The following is a 24219-nucleotide window of genomic DNA, read 5'->3' as shown; positions in this document are numbered from 1 at the left end:
GTTTGCCTGAGATTAAATCTCCAAGATGTTGCAAAACTGTTTTAGTTATGCCACGTCCACAGTCCTAAAGCAATTTGTTAATGCAACTCTAATTCAGTAACATTCTTTGCTGTGTCTCTTTTAACACAGAGGAAAAATGACAGTTGTGTTTTCTCAAATTTCATGAAGTGGCTGGGCTGGTTTGACGTTTCACTGCTCTCAGGAGCAGTTCCATCCTTCTCTGTATTTCCCCACCTGTGTGTTGCACTGTTGCAGTAATTAGACGTAGCAAGCTGAAATAATACATACAACTGTGCTTACTTTTGTCTGGGTTAGTTTTCTGTTGGGAGCACATTGGACCACAAATTGTTCCTTTGAGTGGCTGCAGGATTTTGGGAGGGCTTACAAACTAATGAAATTTCACTCCAGGTAGAATAAATGCAGTGTGGGTTGGTACAGACCCAGGATTCTCACTTCAGGCCTTTTGCACGTCAGTGTCTGCACAAGCTGTGGATGTCATAAGTTAACTGCAGTGTTCCTTCTGACTCTGCAATATGTTGTAATGGGGTGTTTCAGGTGGTGGCCTTCTGAAGGATTAGTAGGCATTAGTTTGTGGAGTACTTTATTCTCATGTGGCAGATCTTATCACATGAAAGTAATGTATTTTAATGAATGTGCTCTTTTCTGCTAAATATTACACAAAGTGGTTCCCATGGAAAGCTCATGCCAGTGGATTAAGCAGCTGGGATAACCTGCATTGTTTCAGCTTTCACAAAAACTTGTTTCAGCAAAAAAGATTGTGGTTTCTATTGCATTTTTACCCTGTTTGCCTTTCTCTTCTCTATTTTTTGGGCTTTTGTGGGGGGCTTTTGTTTGTTTTTTGTTTTGTTTGTTTTTATTTTTAATTTTCTTTCCCAGACCTTATTAATATCAGTGGCTTCAGAATCCTGCTGTTTCATGTAGTCTCTGGTTTCTGCTCCATACAATAACGGGATATGAATTATAAATGTGATTATCTCATGTACTACTTTACTTGGACTTTTGTCCTGTGATTTTTTTTTTTCTTGCTGGAACTTCTCATGAGGTTCTTATCAGTGTTTTTCTCTATATGGATAGTTAACTCTGTTCAGGAAAAGTTACTGCTGTTGAATTCTGGAGTCATGACTCATTCTTTATAAATGACTGTCTGCCCTAGAACAGTGTGAACTTCAGTTTTTTGCCCTTTCTTAGAGTTGCCAGTTTTTTTCTGGAAGTAACTTGGTAATAAGGTCATTTGTTTTCAGAGCTTTTGGCTTTATGCAAACAGGTATATTTATATATTATACTTTATGAAAACAGGTACATTTTCTCTCTTTTTGTTGCTTAGCAAATGGCAGTTTATTGTATTCAGAGAACCTATTCTGGATTCACCCTTATAACAGAAAACCACGTCAGAAAATGAGCTAAAAAGTTGTGTATGGGGAGAAGTGCAAGCTTCACTTTCAGTCTGTCAGTATACAGCTGACTATTGCAGCTGATCTAAAGACAGTAATGATACTTTTTTAATGTTCTTGGAGTTCAGAGTATCTTCAGCACATGGGCTATTAAATCTTTCTCAGGTTACCAATTGACACATGGGCTGTCAGATAAGTTATTTTTCACTTGCTTGTGCTCTTGCTCTTGGAGTTAAAGTTTCAGAGTGTTAACTGGCCAAACATCTGAGCTTTATCTCTAAGCTCAGATGTCTGGCCAGTTCAGCAACTAGAAGTGTCCAAGGAGCACTGCAGCTATTGCTAAATAGTGGTGTTAGTGCTGTATGTTTGGGGAGGGGATTTGTGTTTACTGTGGAAGTTTTTTTTGTTTTTGTTTTTTTTTTTTAAATTTGGTATGTTCAAACTAACTTTGCATCTTTTAGGTATTTTGCTGACAAAGACACAGTGAGTTATTTTAGGTGTATATATCTATTCTGTGGGATAGGCAATGTCTTGCTCCACCTTCTACTAGTTAAATGTGAGTGCACAAAACTCCTGTACTGTGCATTGTTGTGCCACTTTATTAAACATTTGATTTAAACATTTGTTATATCTTTTTCAGCCTTTATAATTTACAATGAATACAATCATAATTCTTTTTTATTATACTGTACTTTGTGGGTTTTCTTTGTGAACAGAAGACTATCTCTCTTCAATTTATTTAAGGCTTTATTATGCTTGAATGTATAGCAGTTCAGTGATATTTCTGAAATTTCTATATTTTCTTTCTTTTTTCTATTCATTAAGGATTTCTCTTTGCAGAAGTGCTTACAATGGGACCTGTGGGTTACTACCTGAAGCTCTTGCTCTCTCAGTACCCTGAACAGACTTATATTTTCACTGATACCCTGCTGTTGTTGCTTGAGTAGCAGAAATACTTGTGGTTCAAGAAATCTTCAGAGCACGAGGCAGAGCTTGGAATATGTAGTGTGGTCAAGCAGGAGACTTTTCTTATGTAGTTACTGGTGTTGAGAGCTTTCTTGTATTTGTCACAACATGAGCAACATTTGTGGGGTTCTGTCCCTCACCACCCCTTCCCTACTCAGAAATTGGGCATCTTTAAGACTAGCAGGTGTGAAATTTTACTTTCTTGGGAAAAAAGTTGAGCCACAGGCTCAGCAAACAAAAGGCATGCAAGATTCAACAAGGCCAAATGTGGGGCAGTCCCAAGCACAAGTACAGTCTGGGTGGAGAATGGATTGAGATGAGCTCAGGGAGAAAAACGTGAGGGTGTTTGCGGGTGAAGAGCTCAGTATCACTCAAATGTCCACCTGCAGCTCGGCCAACTGTATTTTGGGCCACATCAAAGGCAGTGTGGTCAGCAGATCGTGGGAGAGGATTTTCCCCCTCTCCTGTGCCCTCATAGGACACCACGTGGACGCTGTGTCCATCTCTGGAGTCCCCACCATAGGCATAGATCCAGTGTAATAAAGAGGGCTATGAAGATGGTCAGAGAGCTGGAGCACCTCTCCTATGAAGGAAGGCTGAGAGAGTGGGGGTTTTTCAGTCTGGAGAAGAGGAGGCTCCAGGGACACCCTGGAGCACCCTCCAGTACATAAAGGGGGCTTACAAGAGAGCTGGAGAGGGATTTTTTCCAGAGGAATGTACTGATAGGTGAGGGGTCATAGCCTTCAGCTGAAGGGGGAGCATAGGTTTACATTGGGTATCAGGAAGAAGTTCTTTGCTCTGAGTGTGGTGAGACCCTGAAGCAGATTGCCCAGAGAGTTGCCTGCTCCCTGTCTCTGGAGGTGCTCAAGACCAGGCTGGATGGGCCTGTGAGTGACCTGGTCTAGTGGAATGTTGCCTGCCCATTGTGGGGGTCTTGCAGCTACGTGATCTTTAGGGTCTGTTCCAATGCAAACCATTCTGTGATTTGCATTTTATTACAAGCTGAATGCCAGATATTGTAGCATGTCTTCTGTGGTGCAGAAGAGTATGTTGACCAAGTTAATGTTGGCTTGATGCTTTGTGGGACACTCTAATGTGTTGGCACCTAGTCCTTGGAAACAGACTCCACATGCAGCAGGTACCTCACTCTGCCCAGTGACACCTTAGCAGTGGATATGTGAGTAAGCTTTGGGCAAACATCAGCTATTCCAAAGAGGAAGATGGAAATTCAAGCAGTATAATTATATTATATTAAATATAATATAATTTATATTGAATTATATTTCTTTTTACTTAATGCACAGTTCTAAACTAAGATGCTTTCTTTTGTGGGTGTGAGGTCACTTAGGCCAACCATTCTCTGAATTGAATTAATTTTATTGGCCTGTAATTGTTTCCTTACAGTGTAACATTTTTTGTTTGTTTTCTTTCCATCAGAATCTGAAAATAAGGAGCTGCACAGCTGCTGTATCTGTTGTTGATGTTTGTGGACAGAGCCATTTTTCCTTAATTTGAAGTTTGCAGAACATTCAGACTTTTCTGCTCAGTCACTTTCTATGAGCATTCCCATTTGCGTTTCAGCTGTTGAGCCCCTGGTGAGGTCCTCCACCTGATTCCCTAACATGAGGCAAAAAATGAAGTAACTGCTATTGAAAAGTTGTTAATACCAGTATTTACACTGTGCCATAATTAGTTACTCCAGAGCAGTGGCTCATTGACTATGTAAGAGCTTCAAACTGTGTCTGTTATGAGATGCTGGATGGCATTTTGGCAGAGCAGTGCTGGCCTTGAGCTGTACTTGGTGGCAGAAAAGGGGAGTGAGTGGAACACACTCTCCAAGAACACAGGGTGAGAATATGAAGTGTCTGAAACATGGGACAAACTGGCTGGGAGAGTTGCAGCTTCTGCTTTCTGTCAACTGTTCTGTGTTTGACAGGTTGTTGGCATGTTACAGACCTAGGAACAGGAGATACAACAATCAGTACACGTGGTGACAGCCAATACTTAGGTGCTCAGCACAGGCAGGGTGGAAAATACATGGGTGAGGATGGCAGGACCATCCTGTTCTGTGGCAGCCCCAGATCTTAGCTCTCCTTTTATTTGTTGTCTGTACTTCATTGTCTTAGGGTGCAATGTTGTCGTCTTTCACTAGCGGGTAGCACAGGGCTGTAAATTGCTATCAAATGGCAAGCATTGAATCACAAGGCTTTGCTTGTATTCTCTCATATTGTTGGTGGTGCTGTAGCATCCCAAGGCCTTCTGCTCATACAGGTTTTTAGCAATAAAAATGCTACAGACCTGTTTGCTGCTCAGTGTAAAGAGAGCAAAAAAAATATGGAGATATGCATTGTCCATGCTGTGTCCTTATGTTATTAAGAATGATACCATTTATTTCTCAGAAAATGTTACTGGGGCAATGGTGGGACTTCAGAAACCTATTTTTTGCTGGACACAGACTATAAATACTTGAAGAGTTTTCCAGAACCTTAACTAGCATATGCCATGACATGTAAACTGAGCCTACATCCTGCTGCTTCCATCTGTTTTTTTTTAATAGTAGGTGGGTAGGCAGCTATTGCTTTGTGCAGCTTTCCTGAATTTTCTGCTGTGGTTCCCTGTTTCTATAGACCCTCACTCAGGATACGAGTTGGAATAGCTGTTGTCTCTGTGTGGAACAGTGCTTTCAATGACTGATCAGATGAATTGTGAATTTGCCTTTAACCTCTGTAGCACCCATGGAAAAAAAGAATCAGGTCAAAGTGGCTCACTAGCATTTGGAAACTTGCATCAACTTTCAGCTTTTGGTGGGATTCTGAAACAGACAGGCAATGGGTGTAGTTTTCATTCAGTAGAACTGGACAAATAAATATGCTGTGAATTGTGCTTGTACGCTGCCAGCATGGACTGCTTGATAAGCAGGAAAGACTTATGCTCATAAGCTTCTCGGGTACATCTTATTTCAAACTTGAAACTTTAGGATTATTAAAAAGTGATACTTAAATCATACTAACTTTTTTCCTACTGTCTCCATGATTTTCTTAGAGAAAAAAAGTTGCCAGCTGAATGCTTTTACAGTCTTAAGTTGCCTAAAGTAATGCTTATGATTTGAAGTATTCTAGGAACTTAAGGATACCAAGGATGGATAAATCTGGTCTGCACAGAACTAGCTTTAAGCTAGTAAAATGTCTGAAAATCTTTCAGTAATTTCAGTGTATAGCCACAAGATATAATTAAAATTTGTTTGAAATCAAGTTATTTTCAAAGTTGTTCAGCTCCTGTCACATTACATCTTCATTTGCTTTGGTTGCATTGGTGTGTGCTTTTGATAAGCACTCTTCTTTTTTTCACTTGTGTTTTTGTTGTGGAACCAACAGAGTCTGGCTTTCATGTAGGTAATAACATCTAAACCTGTGACATATGCTTCTCTGTGGGCAGTTCAGTAGGTGTTTGCAAACAGGTACAGAAGAGAACAGAACAATCACTGTTTAAATCTGTAGTGAGGTCTGTCATTGGTGGACAGCTCTTTTGGCCTCGAGCATCTGAGCAACACAAGCAGCTTTTCTTCCCTGAGGTTCTGTTTCAGGGACCAGTGGATGGACTGCAGAACACAGAATTCTTATTAGCTGCATGGGTGGAAGGGCTGTAATTCTGGGGAATCCTAGGGACATGTCAACTTATCTAGTGACCTGTGGTATGCACTTATTAACATCAACTTGTCTTTTTTTTTATGATGATGGGCTTAGTGATTTTGTGTAGATTTAGGCAAAGAGTGATGGCTCTAATCATATGAAAACAAACCAAAAGATTGAGCTTGTCTCCACCTTCTTCTTACCTCTGTAAAGGAGCCCATGTGAAATATGGAGGAGCCCATATGTAAAATAATAAATATTGCAAAACCAAGGTGAGCCAGCAGTGTGTTTTCCTGTCTTGTAATACAAAAAGCATAATGGACTAACTGAGCAGATAATATTCTTTAAAACTCTTGAATTCTTTCACACAGTGGGTAATGAGGCCTTCCTAGTTCACTAAAGGCTAAAGATTATCAAGATTTCACAGAGTTTAGGTTGCTTTCCTGCGCCGAGGGCATTGACGGGTAGTACCGAAGCGGATTTGGGTTGGGTTTGGAGGGGTTATAGTTACTTCAACAGCTAATGAGGGGCATCAGTCTCATTATCTTGCCCTGCCTGCATATAGTTCCTTCTGTTCTCTCCATACGTAGCAGGATCTCACTATGCAGTTGTTGCATGCAGACCTTACACAAGTTGCTGATATTTTTACTGATGCTTCAGGTAATCCTCTAGCATCTGCTGCCTTTTTGCATGTTCTGCAGTAACCTACTGCTTAGGCAAGAGTCAGTGTGTGAAGCCATTATTTACTTTTGAAATCTGTTTTCCTGAATGCTTAAGAGGTCCACGTGTGCTGACTCACCAGGCGTTTCCCTGAGCATTGGGCTGCAGAGGCCCTGGGCAAAAACCTTTGTAGGCTACATGGTGTGTGAGATTGAGCTGCTAAGTGTAGTAGTGGTTGTCTGCTGGTGGATGGGGTTTTAGTCAAATCTAGCTATTGGTATACTGTCTTTCAGTTTGATACTTTCCTTAGTACTAATTACTTGTACGTGTAGATTAACATTACTTCTCTTCTTTAAATTGATTTTGAATAGCTTGTCAGTGTTGCAGTACCAGAAAACAAAAATCTGTAACAAACTGTGTTTCACTGTAAAGTACTGTAAGAATACTTAATAGCATTTTTGAATTTTCAGCTTGCTAAGAACACTGTGTGAAATATAGCCACTCAATGTAGCTAATTTTCAGGTGCTACCACTATAGAATTACATTCCCAAACTCAGTTTGTTCAAATGCATTTATGGAGTTACCTTACAAAGTAGTGCTGAATAGAGTGGCTCAGGATTTTGAAGAATTCAATATGGTAACTCCCAAAATGTTTTGCAGAGGGATTAACTGAAAAAACGTCTAGATACTCTTTTGTACAATAATGTTATCTCTTCCTTCAAATTAGTTACAGTTCTAGTTTGCAGTTGGAAAAAGTCAGTAAGTACATCATACTTGTGATTGGAAAAGAAGAATCTCAGCAGCTTGGCCTTCTGGCCTTTCAAACTTGTAGAAGATTTTCTCTTAAATAACAGTATGAGGGGAATAAGGTGCTTTGTGACCAGTCCTCTGTTTTACAGACACTCTCTGAAGTTCTGAGCGTGTGCTTTGGGTTTTTTGGTGGAGCATGGCACAGGGGGCTGGAGCTGTTACAAAGAGCAGTGTAAGATTTTTCAGTTGCATGACAACTGTAGCATTAGAAACACATTTTCTTTTTCCATAAAAGGAAGCATTTGTCCTTCTGAGAGATTAATGGACAGAAGAATAATAAAACCAGTTATTAGATGGCATACCTTCTAGACTGAGAAGGTATACTTTATGATACATTTTTGGCAGAAGTGCACTTCTACCAGTATAACTCTGATACAAATAGATTTTATTTTTTCTTTCTGGAGCAGCTGTCCAAAGGGTTGATGACTGATTCATATTTCTGACTAGTTTTCATGATAGATCGGGTCCAAATAGCCAGAAGGTAAAATTTAAATAAACATCGAGGTTGCCTTGTTTGAACAGAACTGAATTTGAAAACAGATAATTGCACCAGTGATGATCTGCATTTTGTTTAATTCTTTGCAGAATTCTGGTTATTTCTTTAGTATCGTGTTGGACAGTAATTAGGGTGGGGTTTTTTGATAGAAAAGAGAAAAAAACTGTAATGGAGAACAGGAAGGAAGACTTCCAATATTTGAAAGGCAATGATGTTAGTAGTCCTTCAAGCAGGAGATGTGCTAAGTGACCTTTAGAGATTTCTTCCAAGTGATATTTCTGCTTAACCAGAGCACTTCTGAAATTTCTTGCTTGTGTTAAAGGTAGAAAAATTGCAGCAAAACTAAAACAGAAAGGATGAATTAGGTAAATTTTATGGCTCTTTTTAAGCCATGTTTTCTCATCTAGCTAGTTAAGCTTGCACACCTCACCTTTTGAAACAGACAGGCAAAACTAACCTTTTAGTTTACTGGCCTGACTACAAGTGTCATGATTTTAGAAAGCGGATAAATGAGAAAAATAGCTCCTGTTATTTTAGAACCAAAGAAATACTTTATCAGTCTCTGAATAGTTAAAAATTTCTCAGCTTTGCCTTTAAAAATATGTTTCTTAAGGCAGTGTTTGCAGTTTGGTGTGAAAATGAAAATGGTTCTCAAACAATTACTGTTACTGTTTGATTTATTTCACTTTCATAAAATTGAAGGGACTTTTCACTCTTAGACCTGTGTAAAATAGGACCCATTTACAGTCATTATAGAGCTTTTAAGAGTATGTGTATGTAGCTTTCAAAAGGCTGCTAAATTTTGACAGCCAAGGGTTCTTTGATTTTCTTTTAATTTTTTTTTTTGAGAGCATGATCAGAATACTGTGAAGGGTTTTGCAAATGCTTGAATGCAAAAGTTATGTGGGCCATGTGCACTCCTACAAGCCCTTCTTATCCAACTGTTACATATTCTGCCTTTCAGATAGAATCTTTGCCACTGGCCCTGAATTTAATTTCAGGGTATATTTTTTTATTTCTCTGGAGTTCATATTTTTACAGTATTTTGCACTAATTTAAATTAGTTTTATAATTTCAACATGCTTAATGGCAGGTGACAGAAAGGCAGGCTATATAAGAAAGCCTTTTAATGTTTTAAAAACTGTATAGGACTTTCACTGAACCTGTACCTGCTGATTTAAAAATAATTAGGTATTGAATACATTTTCTTGTGGTGTTTTAACAAAGTAGTACTAGTCAGTATGTTGCTTAGAGAGTAAGTTTGATCAGTTTATTGTTTCTTGATTTAGGTAAGTGAAAGACGGGGATCTTGGACTCTTTGTAACAAAATCCCTAACAAGATAGAAGTGTTTATTTCAACTTCTCTCAGCGAGTCAAAATGATAATGAGTACCATAGGGGGATAAAAAATTTAAAGGATTTTAAAACATTGTTTTTTAAATTTCATTACTCATTTTGTTATAGGTTGTATATGAGCAAGAAGGAGTTTTCATTCACTCCTCCTGTGGAAAAAATGATGACCAGGACAACTTGATAGCAGGAATACTGCGTGTCATAGAAAAGGTATGTACATAATACACTTAATGAACTGTTGTATTTGTTGGCAAAACACATATAACAAGTTTGGCAAATCTTAAATGCCTTTTTAAAGTGTAGGATTTTGTACATGAACAAACATCACATTGTGTTTGACATTGTCATCATTTCTATGTATATGTAAATTCTAACGTAGACACACGGTGACTATATATGGCAATAAATACTTTGCTGTGTAGCGTTGAATTTTTTGTGATTTGTATTGTAGGAAAGTGAAGTGGTAGTGGACTGGAGACCACTGGATGAGACTCTGGATACTTCTAATATCCTCTGTGCTGGAAAGGTTTGTTTGTTAGCTATCAGTGTTCTTCATTATGTTTCTCTAGGGATTTTATTTTGTGTTAACTAATGTATAGGTGATTTCATAACTGGAAGCAAAGCTTATTTATTATTGGTTGTAATAGCTATATGTAGGAATCTTATTTGCAGACTGCAGGCCAGTTCAGGTTATTAGAATACATGTGTAGGTTGACTGTTTAGTTTTTACTTGGTTCACAAATAAAATAGTAGAGGACTAGCTATGAATAGTGAAGACCAAATGAGTGTAAATATATCACAGTCACCAGTCCCTCTGCATCTACTGTGTTGTAGTTTGGTGATTCACTCTTCATAGTTAGACACAAAAGTGAGAGGTGCTGTTCTAATGCAAAATAAAAATAGAAGTCTGTGGGGGTTCCAAGATGCAGTGATATGTGGTATTTAATCAGTATTAAGAGTATGTGACTAAAAAGATTGAAGTTTTACACTTAAATGAATAATTTGTTATGCTCATAAAGTCTGCAAGAGAGGCAAAGATATTTTAGGATGTTGGAATTTACTAAGTAAAACCACATAGTCTTAGTCATAAGTCCAAATTTCCTGTGTTGAACTGTATTATGTTTCTGAGGATTTCAATACATTTTCTTTTAATCTGTAAAATAGAGATGGTGATTCTTCAGGTTGAATCAGAGAAACCAGTTCAATTTTCATGTCTTGTGTTTTTTGATAGTTGCTTTTGTTGTTTTATCTCAGGATTCCAGTTCTGTTGTGGAGTGGACTCAAACTCCGAAGGAAAAATGTTCCCGAGGAGCAGATCGTCCGAGTAGTTATGAAGCAGAATGGGACATGGTCACCACAGTCTCTTTTAAGAAGAAACCTCATTCAAATGGAGGTACTTAAAAACAATATGGAGGGTTTTTTTGTGTGTACAGTGTTTTGGTTTTCTTCCATGATGGTAACTTGTAACTAAAGATTTGCCTTTAAGAATAGCCCTTTTGAAAGGCTGAGATTCATTTGTGGTAAGAGATGAATCTCTGGGTGTGGAAAAAAGTTCACAAGTGGAATAGCTGTCATCTGCCTCTGTTTTTTTCCTTAATTTGGTAGAGAATTGTATTGAAAAAGAACATTAAATCTAACTTCTTGCTTCATCATTAGATGTAGTAGCAGTTTTATCTGCACTTGCATTCTTTAAAACAAGTAGAATTCAAAGTAGGTGTCATGATAGAAATGAAAATGGAAAAATAAGTGCTTTGCTACTCAAATGCCTTTCCATACTGCAGCAGCAGGGGGAGATGGAATGTGCAGTTATGACATTCATGGGTCTTTAATATGGTCTTTTTTACGTGGGCAAAATAATTCTATAGCTACAACATTTTTGTTATAGTGTCTCAGTAGAGATGTTGAAAAACAAGTTGTGATGAAAGAACAGTGATTCTTGAGTAATCTTTTTTCTCTGATTCTCACATAGTGTTTCTTCTTTAATAATACTTGTTTTCCATGTAGTATTTCACATCCTGTAACTGGGGATTATTGTGCTTGTTTTACCATCTTTATAATGGTTTTAAATGTCATATCTGTCATCTACAGGGTTTGGATGTCAGATTATGAATGCTTTTGAGTAAAACACAGTCCTTGGCTTTTATATATACACACACATACACACACACAGAGCATCTCTGTTGGGTAAATATGGTTTATCACATCACTAGTTTGTATTGAATTTTCATCTCCAGTCAGCAGGGCATGCCTTCATCCATAGTGACTGTCACTGAGGATTACTTTGATTATGCTCTTTGCCACTTCTTGCTTATTTCCAATTGCCGTAATTTGATGGGAGCAGGCCAGGGGGTGTCCCAAATTCCTTCTGGACATGCTGGCAATTTTGTGCCCTCTGGTAAAGTACACTTTAATCCCTTCTCCTTGAACATATGGAGTTTTGCACAGCATGTATGCAAGTTTGCACACTACTGGAGGAAAGGGGGTAGGGGAGGTAGAGGAGAGGGGGAGATTTCCAAATCCTTTACCCTTACTTCAGCAGTAGCCTTACATGGCATGTGGCTAGTAACTGTGGGTAATATATAGGTTACAGGATTGTAGCACATATGATGTTTAGTTTGGGTAAGTAGCCCTACCTGGTGGAGGTGCAGGTTGGATTTAGCTTACTGCTGGAATTTGATACAGCAGATGTACATTTAACTGCTTGATCACTTCTGTTGTAGGATCAGAGAGTATCTTGAGTTGCAGGTAACCCACTGGATCATTAAAGTCCAGCTCTTGGCCCTGCACAGGCCAACCCCAAGAATCCCACCATGTACCTGAGAGTGTTGTCAAAAATGCTTCTTGAACTTTTGTTAAGTTTAATGCTTAAACTTAAACATTAAACTTCCCTGGGAGCTTGTTCCGGTGCCCAACCATCCTCTGGGTGAAAAACCTTTTTCTATAAACTGTAGGTACAGTTTTAGAGGAGTAGCCTGATGGACTTGGTCATTGTTTTACAAGTCCATAGAAGACAAGGAGGCTCAAAGGAAAATGCAGAAATAGTAGTTACAGTGTGTATTTTATTATTAGAGCCAATGCTGGTGTTTATGTTTTGAGTTTGTTTTTTAGGAACAGTGACAGATATCATGTATTTATAGTTGCTAACACTGAAAGTCAAACTGAAATAATGTGCTAATTTTGTTTTTAAGATGCTACAACTCATGCAAACAGAGAAAGCAAGTGGTCGTTCCTGTTCAGTTTGACAGATCTGAAATCAATCAAACAAAACAAAGAAGGCATGGGATGGTCTTATTTGGTGTTCTGTCTGAAGGATGATGTGAAACTTCCAGCTCTTCACTTTCATCATGGAGATAGCAAATCATTGATTAAATGTCTTGAAAAGCATGTTGCACTGAATGAGTAAGTATCAGACAACTCTTAGTTCTGTAAAATACAGATTATTGGTTTACTTAAACCACGTAATGAATTTCAGAGTAATACTTCCTGATTGTTATTCCATTCCTTTTTATTAGTAGAAATAGTTTTCAACATGACTGAAACTGTGGTTTCACATATGCATTTGGGATGTAACCTGAAGTTTAAAAATTATTGGATTGATTTATGAAGTATTTTAGAATCTGAAGTGTTACTAGCTCCGAATGCCTCAGTTGCTCCCTCTAGTGGATGCAGAGGCTTGTTACGAACATGCAGTGTAAAAGTTAAATCCTTCATGAGCTACTCCTATAAAATGGGATAATTTGTGTTGCAATTTGAGATGCTCTCCTTTGTGCAAAATATGCACGAGTATTAATGTGAATGTGCAAGGTAACTTACAGTACTGTCAGCTAAATGAATTAGTATATAAATGTTTTCTCCCACAGTTCTGTTCCCTTGTAATTTCTTGCCGGGTCAGTGTTTCACTTTTCACTCTTGATCTTTACCACACAAATCCACTATCTGAGTGTAAATATAGTTAAGATCCTATCGTTCTGTTAAATAATTTGGTGTTGTTATGTAGTTATATTGTGCTACCTCCCAAGGTTTTTACTAGGATAGCCTTTTTGATCAGCATGCATGAGTGTAGAATAAAATAAAATTTTCTGCGCTCATGTAGGCATAAATATAGTTGAAGCAGCCAACAGGTAAATAAGGTTAGATAGAATATGAAGAAAAAAATGTGCTATAACGTGATACCTATAACAGCTGTAATATTAGTGTAGCATGTAATCTGTTTTCAAAAGTGTTTTGCTGTTGTGACTTGCAGCATAATAGTGTGATGACAGATTTGAAGGTGGATAGTGAAATGGCTGTAGGAATTCTTACAGAGGGCTCTTCTTACATTACTGGGGCCAGAGATGCCTTCAACAACTAAAGCAGGCTGATGCTGAGTAATACTAAGGAAAATTTTGCTGGAGAGCAAGTCAGTAGGACGTGAGTGGTTGTATATTTATGGAATTGATTTGTGAGAGGCTTTGTGATAATCAGAAATTTTCAGCTGCTTGGAGAAGGTAGCATGGTCAGTGTGTCCAGTTGGTGGAATGCCACTGGCTGTAGCATTATATGTGAGCTTTGTAAAGGGAAAAGTCAGGAAGAGCAAAGGAGGGGCTAGTAGGGGGACAAGATGAACTTGTAAATAGGAATATTCTCTGTAAAACTATAGATAAGAAAATCCTGAATCAAAACATCATCTTAAATCCTGAAGGTTTTTTTCCTCTAGGTTCCCTTCCTTAAACATCCTCATTTAGTTTCATAATTTCCCAGCCTCTGCAGGAATAGGGAAACATTGTTGTCCTGCCATCCCACTCTCTTCCTTTTTCCCCAAGGAAACTGTTCCTTTTTGAACATACTGTGTTTAGTTATTTGTGGATACCTTCTGACTAGCTGCTGGTAAACTGGAGCAGGTTTTTATGAGCAACTGATGTAGCAAACTCTGGAAAAGACTGTGTTCTATGGTGAGTTACAGAAAGCTTTATATCAGATCTATGTAATCTGTTACCTGTGGACTGCAGCAACATATTTGAAATTTTCTAACTGATTTCTAGGATAAAACAGCAAAACTTGAGATGATGTTCAAGCTTGGAGGATGAGCTGTACTGCTGTATTGTATTGCCACCTTGAACAGTTGTAAGCATTAACGAATGCAAGAGCAGATACTTCAGGAACTTTGAAATAAAAAGCGATGATAGCTACAGAAATTCAGTTTGGATGGCCTTAAGCATTGACCTGAGCAGGAATATCGAGTTTTAGTTTTCTTATTCAGTTAAGATGTCTTCTGTCACCAAATTCTCTTCTGTTGCTTGGTCATGAATTATGACCATTATTTTTTTCTAAGGAAAGAGAAAAGAACAAATAGGCCATCCAAGGAAATGACAGAGTCCATGGAAATGACAGAGTCAATCTGTATGTTTCTGTTTTTCCTAATGGTTATTCATTCTTTAGTACATAATGTATCTCAGCTCACAACCTCATTTAGTAAAAGATGTTTACTCAGCTGTCTGGATGCCACAAGCAAATATTTGTCAGTGTAATTACTTGTTATCACAACTTGTATTTCATAAACATGGGATATTGATATTGATATTAAGGCAGAAGTTTTAGCTTATGTATATATTATCTTTATGTTATTGGCATTTTTTATGTTCCTATTACCTCAAAAGATTTTGTTCTTCTCTAACACCATTCTTTATAAATACCACGTCATTGCTGAAATCAGCATGAAGCAGCTAAATTTATACAAAATAGTTGTACTTTGTTGTCCTTAGGATTAGGTGCCTTCTAGTTTAATTACACTAGTCTAATATTGAGAAAATATCATGTGCACAGATGACACTTTCTAAGTCACAGGACTATGAGGAAGTTTCAGAAAATGTGTAGCTCACAAATTTTTGAACATTACCTAATGTGTTGATACACATCAGGTAATGTTCAAAAATTACATATCAGTCCCCCTGACTGTCCAGAAAGTGTGTTTAATTAAAAGGGAGGTGTGGTACAAAGTTTTAATTCTTTTAGTTAAGAGAAACATAATGCATGACTCAGCCTTTGCCCCTGTGCTGCTCTTTAGAAAAAGCCAGTTGAGTTTCATTAACTGTTGGTGCCTCAGAACTATGACTGTGAGGTCTGGCTGTCTCAAAAGAAGATCTCTTGTTGCATTTCATATCCGTCAGTGTTTACAGTGTCCTGTCCTGTTGGAATGGGAAAGAGATAAGGCTTATTAAATTTCTTATCTTTGACTTTAATAACATGGCAGATGATGCAGGTGCTAATAAAAAGAAAAGTAATTTTTCTTTCAAAAACTAGAAATAGCGGATTTAAACTTTGTGAGAGAGCAATAGAGAGGTATTTTATAAATGTAAGTCTGTGCAATGGATTAGGGTCAGTTGGCAAAGTGCTTGGCTTTCTCTTGCCTGGATACAAACTCTGAGGCTTGAATGTCAGCCTGCTTTCTGAGCTGTTCTCTCTTCTGTCACCTACTGAGCAGTAAATTGGTGATTCAGCAGCTGCTTAAGGAAGTAATGGGGTGCCTGTGCTGAAGTAGGGGGCAAAATGGGATGTTGCAGGGGGAGTAGGCGTTAGAGCAAAAGAACAGATTCATTACTGGGAGCAGCATGGTTTCAGTGCCTTTGTTGTTCACTATTTTCATCTGCCTGTGGAACCCTATTGAGTAGCAAATGTGTTGAGCAGGAGTGTACAAATACAGTGAGTTAGACCAAGTCAGGTTTGTATTCATTAGGCTTCTGGAGTCTACACATAAATATATTTGCAGGGCTGTACTGAGATGGTTCTGTTTTGCAGTACAGTGGCTCTGGTGTCTTTTAAGCTCCTATCAGTATGAATCTTAGAATTATTCTGACAGGATCTCTTGTAGTACTATTGATTAGAAATTTGTTGATGTACTTTCATACATTGAAAAGCACTTTGTATTCCTTAATGTAATGTTTTACAGGGTGCTACAATGTAAGATTTAGTGACTGGTAGAAAGAATTCCTTAACTGTATGGGTGACATAGGCTCTTTTCACTTCCTCTATTATGTTAAGGGAGTTTCAGCATATATTGTGTTGAGGCTGGTTGTGGCTGTGTCTCACTACATTTCCTGTGTCACATTTTTTTGTCCATTGTCAAAACTAGAAAAATGTACTGAAGAAAATTTTGTCACCTACATACATGTAAATGGAGTTATCTTCCAGAGTAATTTCTCAAAAGGTTTTCTAAAGCTTCATTTTTCAGGGAATGAAAAAGTACAATTCAGAATTAATATGAAAATAACACAATCTTTTGAAACATGAAGGTTCTGTTTTATGTAGAGTTAGATGTCTACCTTGTGCCAAGGACTGATCTTGCATCATATGAATGATCTTGCATAATAAAAAATCTTTTATTTTTTGCACAAAGCCTGAAATGTGACTTCATAAAACCAGTAAATGTTCTGAGGACTTAACAGAAAAAAACATTTGCACCCAGACACCCTTTTTAAATTTTATTGCAGATCTCCACATGATGAACGGGTTCTTCTTGTGAAGACTCAGAAGTCACTGTCTCAGTCTTTTGAAAATCTCTTTGATGAACCATCATATGGCTTATTACAAGTATGTATTATCTTCACATTTTTTATTCTGAAGACATGTATTGAAAAAATGCACCCTTCCATGTCACAGGAACATTTGCTGAGTAATGATTTAATGCCATTGTAGAAGCATTAACTATATCCTAAACCAAATGCTTACTATAGAAAGTACACTTAATTGTATGTTGTTTTCTGTGATGTAATAACTTCTTAACTTTCCTGTGGTGTTATTTCAAACCTATTCAAGTTCATGTTCTCTGTGATTCAGACATTTGCCTTAGTATTAGTGAGGAAAGGAAATACTTTAGGAGTTATCACAACATATTAATGATAATTTTCTAAGTTTTCCTTGACCAAGTATTCTTTTCATTGATATTTTCTGAGGCTTTTGAAGAGATAATGGAAATACAGCAGCAAAGAGGACAGTGTTGGCTAAAAATATGGGGTTTTTTAATACTACAGTGGCTTATCATTTGGTGGAGCTTATGGACTTGTGAAAGTCAGGAGCAAAACCTGGGTGACTAAAATGAGGCCAGAGGGTTGATCCACTGATGTGTTGAATTAAAGAAATTCTTCATTAATTAATTGCGTTAGTTTCTGGATTTAGTTGTCAAATAAAAATTTGTGTGAAATTCCTAGCAGAGTACATGATTGTTCAGACTGTTTTTTTCTGTGAGGATGGAGAAATTGGGTGTAAGGTTACTGTTTTGTGCCATGAATCACTGACAGCAAACAGTGGATCTGATCCACTTCTACGTGTAGGTCAGGCTTACTGAGAACACTGCTATCCAATCTTTCAAATCAATTAGCAGTATTATCTTCATACTTAAGATGTGTTTTTTGATCATGTGATGACTGTTCTGTATTACTACCAATACATGAAACTTAAATAATTTTGAGATCTACAGTACCTTTCCTGATGTTTTTCTTTGAGTACAAGAATTACAAGTATATGTATATATATAAAACAAATATATTATAAACACAGATGTTTGTGTTTTTCTTGTTTTCCATGTTCTAACAGAAATGGAAGAAAGATCCATACGTAGTCACAATGGGAAAATTTTCCAAAGTCACAAACTATATCGTTGGTACTTTACGTGCAAGCGATCAGTCAAATCAGAGGCGACCACCATCAGAAATGGCAGACTTTTTCAATGACACCATTCCAGGGCTGAAGATAAATCAGCAGGAAGAGCCAGGATTTGAAGTCATTACACGAGTGAGTCTGTAAATTAATGATATGGATGCACTGTTTGTTTTTATGCGCTCCTTTAAAAGAATGGTAGGACTTGAAGCATGATGAGTTATACTGTTTATGCACTTGTGGCATATTACCATTTATTCTCAGGAGTTAAGATCATCATCAGTTACTTTTGAATATTTCATTTTTATGCCTGCAAATGCGAGTTTTCTTTGAAGGGAAGTTTGTAATTAATGAAATGGTGACTATAGTTATGTTAGAGGCACTACCTTAAAAGGTGACTGATTTTATGTTCAGTGTTTCCTCTGAGGTCAATTAGAGCTCCGTTAAGTAAAATTGGAGCATGCAGGTTAATAACCAACTTTCTTGGCTAATCGCTCCTAACATCTCAGTTTCTTTTGAGATTAAAAAAAAAAATTTAATTGGATGATTAATGTCTAGGGTGTTTAAATTACAGATATATGCATGATTTGAATGAAAGCTAGAATGAACTTATAATTGGATCATGAATCACTGTGGACACCTTTTGGAGTCTTTTACAGATATATGGAAAAGGTTTATTTTTAAATGCTTGTGATTATTATTTGAGAAGCTTTCATATTTTTAAAACATTAAACTGTTTTATATGGGGGATTTTTTGAGTTCAAGCTAGTGTTAATATCTCAGCAGTAGCTGCATAACAATATAATTCTAAGAAGCTGCTGCCTAGCACTTAATTTGTCAATGAGAAAAAGTGTAACCAATGCTATATATGGAAATTGACATTGACCTATATGTCTTAATCTGACAAATGCCTTGGACTTATAAAGAGTTGAAATACAAATTGATTTGAGGGTTCCTATCATAAAAATGTTTTTAGAAAGTAACAATTTGCTTTCTGCTGAATTCTCTTGTACATGGAATTTTGGAACTGAGAGACTAAGCACAAACTGAAACTTTTCATGGGTGTTATAAATTCTGAAAGTTCATACATCCTTGGTATTTTTAAGAGGCTGTGTACTAAAACTGATCTTTCCAGTCACATTGTGCAGTCTATGTAGGGATAGCATCTCTAAACCCAATCTGGTTGTCAGGTCTCTTGTAAGAAGCACTCGTGTATCAGGAATGTGTTTTTGAGGTGAAGCTCCCAATTGTCCTTGTTTGCTGTGTTGCATTAGTTCATGGGGTGCTAGCTCAGAGGTGTTTGTGGAATTAGAAGGTTATTTAAAACACACATACATCCTCCAAAATCTGAAATATTAACATGTATAGTCAGGTCCTCAGCACTGAGTGCCTTACTCTAAAGATCTGCTTGTGTTGGCCCACTCTGCTTGCTCACGTGGATGCAGCCTTAGATCCTTAGAGCTGCTGAGGTATGTGCATGTGGAAATGTAATTGCACTGACTGTTAGAAACTGGCAGGCTTAGTACCATTTGTGCAGTTGTTTGCAACTACTGAAGCACTTCATTGGGATTCATATAAGGCCTTTGTGTGTGTTTCAGATCGACCTAGGGAAACAGCCTGAAGTTAGTAGAAGAGAGCCTGTGTCAGCTGAAGAATGGGCTAAGAATATGGACTCTGAAGGAAGAATTTTAGATGTTGACTACATAAAACGATTGATATTCAAAGGGGTAACTAGTTTTTCTAAATTCAGCAAGACCTGTGGCTTGATTCTGGCTTTTTCTTTCCTTCCCAAACTGTGGATATGCTGTTTTCATTAACTTGTATTGTTTCATGCAGAACTTTGAGCATGACCCAGACTGTCTTTATTGGGAGACTTCATAAAGCATGGTTTCATGCCAGTCAAATCCCTCAGCAGTCTTGCAGCTATATGAAGTGCTCTACAAGGACAGAGATCTTGTTGTGGCTGACTAAAGGAAATGAGTTGGAAATACAGAAGCTTAAGTGATAAAACAAATGAAAGTGACTTTCAGGAAAAGACCAGTATTTCAGTGTTAGGATATTTGGTTTATTCTTTTCTCTTACCATGTTTTTTCCAATCCTTCTCTAGCAGAAGCTTCTGGTTTTGCCCAGCTGTTTGCTGGGATTTGACCCTGTTTAGCAGAGCAGTGCTAAATACTTTTGCTGGTATTTTTATTTGAACTGAGGGGTTTTGCAATATGAATGTGAATTTAGTCTCAGGGATGGAAATATTGAAAACTAATTTTGTCCTGTAGTTTTTCTGCCTAATGTTACTTCAGTATTTCTATATTTTGGTGGGAATGCAGCTGCCTTCATGCATTCATTTTGTGACTGCTGATGTATGTTTCTTAGTGCAAGCAGAAGTAGAGTATGATAGCACTGTTCCTTAATGTTTTTGTGCCTGATGTGCTCAATTAAGGACCCTTTCACAATCATGAAAATTACTACAAACCTTTTCTTCTGTAGCCCACTTTCCTGTCAATCTCTGCCCATTACCAGGGGACTGAGTCCTCTATTTTATTTATGACTCAAGATCCCCAAAGTGGGGACTCTCATAGCAAAAGTTTCTTATTCTTATGACTGTACTACAGGAGTTACAAGAAACTCTTGATGACACCAGGATATGACTCAGCTCCATATATTTTTGTCATCTAAAAATGTTGAGCATTACTTGGGAATATTTCTGACAAGCAGGCTTTTTGAATGGATACTAGTATTTTTGACTGAAAGATTAATTGAAGGTTGGCTATGTCTTGTGAGATGAAAATATTTGTTTAAAAAAAATAAATGGAGGTCCTAGTCCTCAAGGTCACTTTATGGCAAGACCAGAAATTTGGCAACTGTGACCAGAACCAGCATTATATTTTTACACATTTTTATAGGTACTTTTTTTACTTCTTAAAGTTTGTGATGCCTTGTAAGTTCTTTATTTTTAGCAGTGAAGCAAAAATATAGGAAGAAAATTATTTTCTAAAGTTTCTTTTCTTACCTAAGTGTGGATCCAGTGCTTCCACAGTATTCTGTTTAGTCATTCTCTTTTCCTCCTGCTTCCTCCCAGTGTGAGATCTAGGTAGCACATGAGACTTGGCTACAATGTAAAAAGAAACCAACTTGAAGTTGCTACTTTGGGAAGTGTTATATCAATCTAGGAATGTTTCCTGACAGTATGATAGTAGTTTTGTTGATGCATCATACCCATTTTTCCCTAGGGTCTCTGCCATACTTTAAGAAAAGAGGCATGGAAATTTCTTTTGGGATATTTTCCTTGGAATAGCACTAAAGAAGAGAGAGCAAATCTGCAAAAAAGGAAAACGTGAGTACAGTGACTTTTTTCTTACAAAAGAAATTTTAAAGGTGCATCTTTTTTAAGACATAGTGATGTAGAAAGCCGTTTGAAAGACAGCTGCTAAAACTGTTGAATGCAAGAACCTGTGACATTTTCTTAAAAATTGTTTTACTAAAAACATTACATAAACAGTGTTGTTATTCCATTTATCTCAAAGAAGACATGGAATGAATGAATGCTTAAATTAAAAAAAAGGAAATGTGGATGTTTGGTTTCTAAATTGTCGTTCTTCTTCAGGGATGAATATTTCAGGATGAAACTGCAGTGGAAATCTGTCAGTGAGGAACAGGAAAAGCGAAACTCAAGATTAAGAGATTACCGGAGTCTTATAGGTAAATTCATGTTTAGACACATACCTAAATGCACACACACTTTTAAAAGCTTATGTGAAATTGAAGAGCCTGCATGAAGAGGCACTAAAAATGAAATGTTACTCTTTTCAGAGGTGTCTAAACTTGGTTATATACTTAATATTAAAACTTTCTCAAGTAGAGTGACTCAGAGCTTTACGTATTAGTGTTACAAACTGATTTTTGGCTGGATTTTTAAACTTACTTTACGCAATAACAAAAGACTCTTCATTTTGTGTTATATCATAATGTGTTTCTGCTGGAAATGTTGTTAAAATAAGGACATACAATAAGAATGTGAAAATGTGTCTGTTGATATTTTATAATTTCTTATAGGGATTTGTGTATGTGGATTCTCATTTCTGGGGTTTTACACCTACTTCTAAAAATTTCATCAAATTATGTTGAGTATTAGCAGTTTGTATTCTCATTTCTCTTTGGTAGTGAGATTTGGGCACCAGTGTTGTGGATTACTAAATATTTTTTCAGGAGTCAGGCCAAGATTTCTTTGTTATTCTGAGAGAAAGACTAAACTTATTTCAGGCAGTTATTCAACAAGCAAGCTGAAAGGGTCAAAGTAGTCTTTTTCTTGGTAGACTAATAAACTATATTTTTAGAGAATGATAACAGAATGTATTCTGAGTTTAAAAAAGGCCAGGTGTTTGTTTCTGTTGAGACAATTATTTTAATTTTTAAGTATTTGAAATGTATGTGGCAGTATTAGAGTTATGTAGTAAAATAGATTAAAATCTACAAAATACTCCTTTTATCAAATTGCATTCAAAAATTTTGCAAAATTTCAAAATATATTGGTCTTGAATGTTATTATAACCTTATTATGGAGTATGCTGTGTGCTTGGTGTGTTTCAGACATCAAAACTACCTGATGAAAGAGGCAGTTTCATCTGCTCTGAGTTACAGGAGCTTGTTACACAGTATTTATAAAATGCTGTTATGAACTGTCACAGTGTCTTTGAGATGATCATGTGGGAACTTTCCAGCTATGGATTATGCTGTGTCGCATCAGTATTCATAAATGGCATTGTAGAGTTAGCTCACATAAAATTGTTTTTAATCCTCTTAAATCTAAAACATTTTTGCTGAATTATAATCAGGATTTTTTCCATAAAATGTATTATCAAAGAAGAGGCAGAAAGCTTTAAAATTTGTTTGTAAGCAAATACTTTCATTGGAGATAGGAAGGATTTTATATATTTTAAAACATTCTTTATTTTGAAATGACATTCAATTATGCCTAAACACTTCAAAGCTTTGCAACAGTGTTTGAGGAAGAAATCATCAGCTTAGATATTCTGAATTAATTTGATGCTGTTTTTGTACAACTGGTTTTGAAAGTGTTTTTAAATCTGGACTGTTTTCTTAGAAAAAGATGTTAACAGGACAGATCGAACAAATAAGTTCTATGAAGGTGAAGATAATCCAGGACTGATTTTACTTCATGATATTTTGATGACCTATTGCATGTATGACTTTGACTTAGGTAAGTTGTGTCCCTCTGAATGTAAAAGCCTTCTTGGCTTGTGATATGCAGCTTTGCTTATGCAAAGTCCTGTTAATAGAATTGAACTTGTATTGATTGTGGTGCTTTTTGTACATGTTTTAAAAAAGATTTAATAGTTTGTAGTGTTCAATAATGTAGATAACTTTGTTCAATTTTTCTTTCTCTTTTCAATTTGGTGTCTGTCTTAGGCATCTGAACTCATCAATTGTGGTGGGATTGGAAATTAAGTGGTAGTTTGTCTTCACCACAGACCTACTGTTTTGGGGCTCTTTTGTTGTTTTTGGGGTTTTTGTGGTTTAGTTTTTTGTGACTTAACTTTTTAAAAAGAATTGAAGCAGTCTTGCTTTTCAGAGTTTTAAATGGGTTTGGGTCTTTGGAGCTTGAGTGTTATATATGTTTTTAAGACTGATAATATCATAAAAATGATAAGCCAGCTGCCACTGCTGTAATTAAAGCTCAGCGTGCTGAACCAGCTGTTTGTAAACATGGTGTTCTTGTGAATATTTTAAAAGCTGGTTCTTGAGAAGTGCACTTAGCAGTCTGTCAAAAATTACATTTTAGTGCATGCATCTGCTGCAGAGAGAAAAGCATATAACATCTTTCTTTAATTGCACTGTTAATGTGATGGCTAAGTCTTGGTTTCTTGTTATCTTGGGAGGGAGGGAAAAGATACTTGCAGTTGGTACCCCCTTCACCCCTGGCATGACATTTGGCTCTTGTATACTTCGGAGGTTTTTTGCGTACTCTGTATCAGAAAAGTTTTGGGATTCTAAAAGCCCACTTTGTGCCAGATTTTGAAAACGAAACGTAAGATTAAAATTTTAACCTGTAGTAAACATGCTGCAGGGCTGTAGTTCTTGTCAGTTTTCATTCTCTCTGAAAGAGAGTCTTGATCTTTGGCTTGAAAAAAGAGAAAATTGAAACTGATAGTTAAAACATGTAGCTCTGTTTCATCTCTTTCCACATTTCAACAGTCATTAATGCACAGTGACATTATAGGTGACCGTAAACCAGATTCACCACCCAC

General features: G+C 36.9%; 1 protein-coding gene across 1 annotated transcript in view; it reads left to right on the top strand.

The window, feature by feature from the left end:
• The window catches only part of TBC1D15 (TBC1 domain family member 15), a 35769-nt gene that overhangs the window by 1538 nt on the left and 10012 nt on the right, over positions 1 to 24219 (top strand). Inside the window, exons 2-11 of the mRNA XM_058023364.1 lie at positions 9437 to 9535; positions 9777 to 9851; positions 10580 to 10718; positions 12514 to 12724; positions 16792 to 16891; positions 17894 to 18091; positions 19555 to 19683; positions 21184 to 21287; positions 21558 to 21652; positions 23055 to 23171. Coding sequence (XP_057879347.1) covers positions 9437 to 9535; positions 9777 to 9851; positions 10580 to 10718; positions 12514 to 12724; positions 16792 to 16891; positions 17894 to 18091; positions 19555 to 19683; positions 21184 to 21287; positions 21558 to 21652; positions 23055 to 23171 — 1267 coding nt within the window. The remainder of the gene's footprint in view (positions 1 to 9436; positions 9536 to 9776; positions 9852 to 10579; positions 10719 to 12513; positions 12725 to 16791; positions 16892 to 17893; positions 18092 to 19554; positions 19684 to 21183; positions 21288 to 21557; positions 21653 to 23054; positions 23172 to 24219) is intronic.

The sequence above is a fragment of the Melospiza georgiana genome, chromosome 4, assembly GCF_028018845.1.
Source record: "Melospiza georgiana isolate bMelGeo1 chromosome 4, bMelGeo1.pri, whole genome shotgun sequence".
NCBI classification, from domain to species: Eukaryota; Metazoa; Chordata; class Aves; order Passeriformes; family Passerellidae; genus Melospiza; species Melospiza georgiana.
This window is presented reverse-complemented; position numbering and strand designations above follow the sequence as displayed.